This window comes from Bombina bombina, chromosome 12 (assembly GCF_027579735.1).
Source record: "Bombina bombina isolate aBomBom1 chromosome 12, aBomBom1.pri, whole genome shotgun sequence".
NCBI lineage: Eukaryota > Metazoa > Chordata > Amphibia > Anura > Bombinatoridae > Bombina > Bombina bombina.
In genome coordinates, this window is record NC_069510.1 from 35,852,635 (window position 1) to 35,858,634 (window position 6,000).

Consider the following 6,000-nt stretch of genomic DNA (forward strand, 5'->3'; position numbering starts at 1 on the left):
TTTAGACCGCTGCTTCATAACTGCTGTTTCTGGCAAGCCTGCAGGCTCGCCAGAAACGGGGGCCCTCAAGCTCCATTCGGAGCTTGATAAATGAGCCTCTATGCATGAAATTGACATTAAGTTGTTGTCCTGGAAGGTTCTTTTTCTACTGGCTATTGCTACTGTGCGTAGAGTTTCTGAGATTGCTGCTTTGCAATGTGAGCCTCCTTATCTGGTGTTCCATTCTGATACAACTGTCCTACGTACTAAGAGTTTCTTCCTAAGGTTGTGTCAGACCGCAACATCAATCAAGAGATTGTGGTTCCTTCCTTGTGTCACAAATCTTCTTCTTCAAAGGAACGTTTGCTTCATAATTTGGGCGTGTTTCGCGCCTTGAAGTTCTATCTTCAGGCTATTAAGGATTTTAGACAAACTTCTTCCTTGTTTGTTGCCTATTCTGGGAAGCATAAGGGTCAGAAGGTCTCTTCGACCTGGTCCTCCTTACATACTTTTTCTAAATTTTACAAGTTTGATGTTTTTGCTTCAGCTGAAGCAGTCTTCGGGAGAAAGGTTTTGCAGGCTGTGGTACCCTCAGATTAGGGTCCACCTCTCTTTTTGTCCCTCCCATTTTCATTCAGTGTCCTCTAGAGCTTTGGTATATGTTTCCCTCCTGGTGGCCAGGTTCAGTATTTCCCAACAGTAAGGAATTAATCCGTGGACTCTTCTTATACAGAAGGAAACATGCATCTATATTTATTTCAATGTATTTTTCTTATATCAGTTAACTTGTTTTCCCCATGCTGAGCTTCTACAAACTGTGTGATATTTTCTAATGCTTTAGAAAATCTTATTAAATGATTTATATACAAACATTCCCAAATATTTAAAGGGACACTGAACCCACATTTTTTCTTTTGTAATTCAGAAAGAGCATGCAATTTTAAGCAACTTTCTAATTTACTCCTATTTTCAATTTTTCTTCATTCTCTTACTATCATTATTTGAAAAAGGAGGCATCCAAGCTTTTTTTTGGTTTTAGTACTCTGGACAGCACTTTTTTATTGGTGGATGAATTTATCCACCAATCAGCAAGGACAACCCAGGTTCACCAAAAATGGGCCGGCATCTAAACTTACATTCTTGCATTTCAAATAAAGATACCAAGAGAATGAAGAAAATTTGATAATAGGAGTAAATTAGAAAGTTGCTTAAAATTTCATGCTCAATCTGAATCATGAAAGAAAAATTTTGGTTACAGTGTCCCTTTAATATGAATTTTGTTACAACAAAAATTGTCTACATATTTTTTTTGAAAGATTGGAATATAACATTTTTCTGGCATAGGGGCCACACTCACCCTTCTCTCCCACTGATCCACGTTCTCCCTTCTGTCCTGATTGTCCCGGAAGTCCAGGACATCCTCTTAGTATGGCTAGCTTGTCATTGTCTGCAATTCCCACAATCTTCACATCTGGACAAAAAATAAATACATAATTAGAAACATACATCGAGATTACGAGTTTTGCGGTAACAGGGGTGCGGTGCTAATGAGCCTTTTTTTTCACCGCTCCCTTAAGACAACGCTGGTATTACAGGTTTTTTTAAACCCGGCGTTAGCCGCAAAAAGGTGAGCGTAGAGCAAAATTTAGATCCACATCTCACCTCAATACCAGCGTTGCTTAAGTCAGTGGTAAGATGGCTAAACGTGCTTGTGCATGATTTACCAATAGGAAACAATAGGGCAGATTCAGATGGAAAAAACCTAACACCTGCAAAAAAGCAGCGTTCAGCTTCTAACGCAGCCCCATTGTTTCCTATGGGGAAATAAAATTTATGTCTACACCTAACACCCTAACATGAACCCCGAGTCTAAACACCCCTAATCTAACACGTATTAACCTCTAATCTTCTGCCCCCGACATTGTCGCCACCTGCATTATGTTATTAACCCCTATTCTGCCGCTCCGGACACCGCCTCCACCTACATTATACTTATGATCCCCTAATCTGCCGCCCCCAACATCGCCGAACCCTACATTATAGTTATTAACCCCTAATCTGCCCCCCAACGTCGCTGCAACCTAACTACACTTATTAACCCCTAATCTGCCTCCCCCATTGTATCCGCTACTATATTAAATTCATTAACCCCTAAACCTAAGTTTAAACCTAATTCTAACCCCCCCAACTTAAATATAATTTAAATAAATCTAAATAAAATAAAAATCTACAATTAAATACATTAATCCTATTTAAAACGAAATACTTACCTATCAAATAAACCATAAGATAGCTACAATTTAACTAATAGTTACATTGTATCTATTTTAGGGTTTATATTTATTTTACAGGCAAGTTTGTTGTTTTTCGTAATTTAGTTTATTTAATTTTATTGTAGTTAATTGTAGTTAGTTTAGGTAATTAATTTAATGATAGTGTAGTGTTAGGTGTAATTGTAATTTAGGTTAGGATTTATTTTACAGGTAAATTTGTACTTATTTTAACTAGGTAGTTATTAAATAGTTAATAACTATTTAGTAACTATTCTACCTAGTTAAAATAAATACAAACTTGCCTGTAAAATAAATATAAACCCAGAGGAAGCGTTAGTGAAACGCAGCGTCAGGGGTTCTCTTTTAATTTGCCTCTCCTGTTGTTAAAATAATATTTAGTTTAAGTTCGGCAGTAGTTAAAAATATAACTTGACAGTTTATAGTACTCCTAAATACAAGCACATTGAAGCAGGGCTAGTGCTATAGCTGTGGCTCACGATTCAGGATAATTTAACAGTACAAGCTAGTAGCTTGCATGCACGTATGCAGCGGCATTCAAATAACTAAGATCGTATTAAGAATAATAATACTTGACAATACGTTTTCTATTATTTGTGAGCTAGTTATGATAGCAAAGGCTGAAGCAGGCGTACAAAGAACACTCAATCCCAGCACATTCTTTCACTGACACACAGCTGATGATCCCGGCAGCTGGGATAGTCTTTTTGGGTATTTTGCCTATGTAGCAGCTCGATAGTAATTTAAGGCGATATCAGACTAGCAATATAGAACGCAACGAATTGCTGAATAAAAATCTAAACAAATAAACTATCCATTTTTTTACTGCAATTTACTTGCAGGATACAAGTTTAAACCTCTTTCATTCATTGTTTCTACTTAGTATATTAACATCAATGAAGTGCAAAGCTAATCTAACAGAGGTATACTATATTTAGATCAAATGAACAGAATAATTATAGCCTTAGTATATTGCCAATACTACTGAATTTTATACATTTATAAATCAAGCATTATATTAATAGGCATATATTTTCAGCCTACTGGTGCTTGGTCAAACATATATTTGTATTCAAGACATTACAGTTTCAGTAATATATCTTTTAGCAATATATTAGAACAAACTCAGCTAGGAGCTACAGACATAACACTGTTGAATATCACACTAGATCTACCAATATAAAACGTAAACTCGAGTATATGCTTGATACTGCTTTGTTAGATATTTAAAGGTATATTAACTCAGTAACTTGAAATACTTATAAAGTAAGCAGTTATACAGCAAGCATATAATTTGAATCAGATGTTATATGGATAAATATATATTGGTAACCTAGATAATAATATCTCAGGAGTTGATCCCTGATATAGTATTTTCAGCAAATACCAACCTCCATATATATTTCTGCCTGTTCTACCTTTATTAGTATAAGCTATAATTTTGTACAGACAAATATATACCACGGAGCTAAGCACTTGCCACTTTAATTAAATAGCTGGATTCAAGCAAAATAATGGTCAATAATTCAAAATATGGTTTAAAACGTTGATAAATGATCTTGTACTTATGATATAAGCTATTGAATAAGGCTGCATACATTTATCATAGTACTACTGGACCATATATTAAACTGGATCATTGTTACATGTTTTGAGTACCCTTATTTGAAATCAGCATATGCCGAACACCATATACATACAGGATAAGTGTTTTTAATTTTTTGTGGGCAGCATATCCACACTATCCAGTTGCTGTCATTTTACGTTATTTAAAATAAAAGTTATTTTTTAGGATATTGTTTCATACACCATATTGTACCAAATACTACTTCAGTATCAGTGCATAGAAGCATATTTTTTGGACAAACTCACTGACCAGTGAGGTTTGTTCTTGTTTGTAAATATTGTATTTTGATGCTTACGCACTGCTCCCTAAGGCCTAGATTTGGAGTTTGGCGGTAGCCGTGAAAACCAGCGTTAGAGGCTCCTAACGCTGGTTTTAGGCTACCTCCGGTATTTGGAGTCACTCAAAAAAGGGTCTAACGCTCACTTTTCAGCCGCGACTTTTCCATACCGCAGATCCCCTTACGTCAATTGCGTATCCTATCTTTTCAATGGGATTTTTATAACTCCGGTATTTAGAGTCGTGTCTGAAGTGAGCGTTAGAATTCTAACGACAAAACTCCAGCCGCAGAAAAAAGTCAGTAGTTAAGAGCTTTCTGGGCTAACGCCGGTTCATAAAGCTCTTAACTACTGTACTCTAAAGTACACTAACACCCATAAACTACCTATGTACCCCTAAACCGAGGCCCCCCCACATCGCCGCCACTCGATTAAATTATAGCTATGTACCCCTAATCTGCTGCCCCTAACACCGCCGACCCCTATATTATATTTATTAACCCCTAATCTGCCCCCCTCAACGTCGCCTCCACCTGCCTACACTTATTAACCCCTAATCTGCCGAGCGGACCGCACCGGTATTATTATAAAGTTATTAACCCCTAATCCGCCTCACTAACCCTATAATAAATAGTATTAACCCCTAGTCTGCCCTCCCTAACATCGCCGACACCTAACTTCAATTATTAACCCCTAATCTGCCGACTGGAGCTCAACGCTATTCTAATAAATGTATTAACCCCTAAAGCTAAGTCTAACCCTAACACTAACACCCCCCTAAATTAAATATAATTTTAATCTAACGAAATTAATTAACTCTTATTAAATAAATTATTCCTATTTAAAGCTAAATACTTACCTGTAAAATAAATCCTAATATAGCTACAATATAAATTATAATTATATTATAGCTATTTTAGGATTAATATTTATTTTACAGGTAACTTTGTATTTATTTTAACCAGGTACAATAGCTATTAAATAGTTAAGAACTATTTAATAGCTAAAATAGTAAAAATAATTACAAATTTACCTGTAAAATAAATCCTAACCTAAGTTACAATTAAACCTAACACTACACTATCAATAAATTAATTAAATAAAATACCTACAATTACATACAATTAAACCTAACACTACACTATCAATAAATTAATTAAATACAATACCTACAAATAACTACAATGAAATAAACTAACTAAAGTACAAAAAATAAAAAAGAACTAAGTTACAAAAAATAAAAAAATATTTACAAACATAAGAAAAATATTACAACAATTTTAAACTAATTACACCTACTCTAAGCCCCCTAATAAAATAACAAAGCCCCCCAAAATCTCCTTACCAGCCCTGAACAGGGCCCTTTGCGGGGCATGCCCCAAGAAGTTCAGCTCTTTTGCCTGTAAAAAAAAACATACAATACCCCCCCAACATTACAACCCACCACCCACATACCCCTAATCTAACCCAAACCCCCCTTAAATAAACCTAACACTAAGCCCCTGAAGATCTCCCTACCTTGTCTTCACCTCACTGGGTTCAGCGATCGGTCCAGAAGAGGGTCCGAAGTCTTGATCCAAGCGGAGCAAGAAGAGGTCCTCCATCCGGTAGAAGTCTTCATCCAAGCGGGGCAGAAGAGGTCTTCCATCCGATTGAAGTCTTCATCCAAGCGGGGCAGAAGAGGTCTTCCATCCGATTGAAGTCTTCATCCAAGTGGGATCTTCTATCGTCATCCATCCGGAGCGGAGCGGCAGGATCCTGAAGACCTCCGACGCGGAACATCCATCCTGGCCGACGACTGAACGACGAATGACGGTTCCTTTAAATG

General features: G+C 36.5%; 1 protein-coding gene across 1 annotated transcript in view; it reads right to left on the reverse strand.

Moving 5' to 3' along the window:
- LOC128642644 (ficolin-1-like) overlaps positions 1-1,487 on the reverse strand; it is a 79,229-nt gene extending 77,742 nt beyond the window's left edge. The window contains exon 1 of the mRNA XM_053695425.1: positions 1,337-1,487. Coding sequence (XP_053551400.1) covers positions 1,337-1,487 — 151 coding nt within the window. The remainder of the gene's footprint in view (positions 1-1,336) is intronic.
- Positions 1,488-6,000: the final 4,513 nt, after the last annotated feature.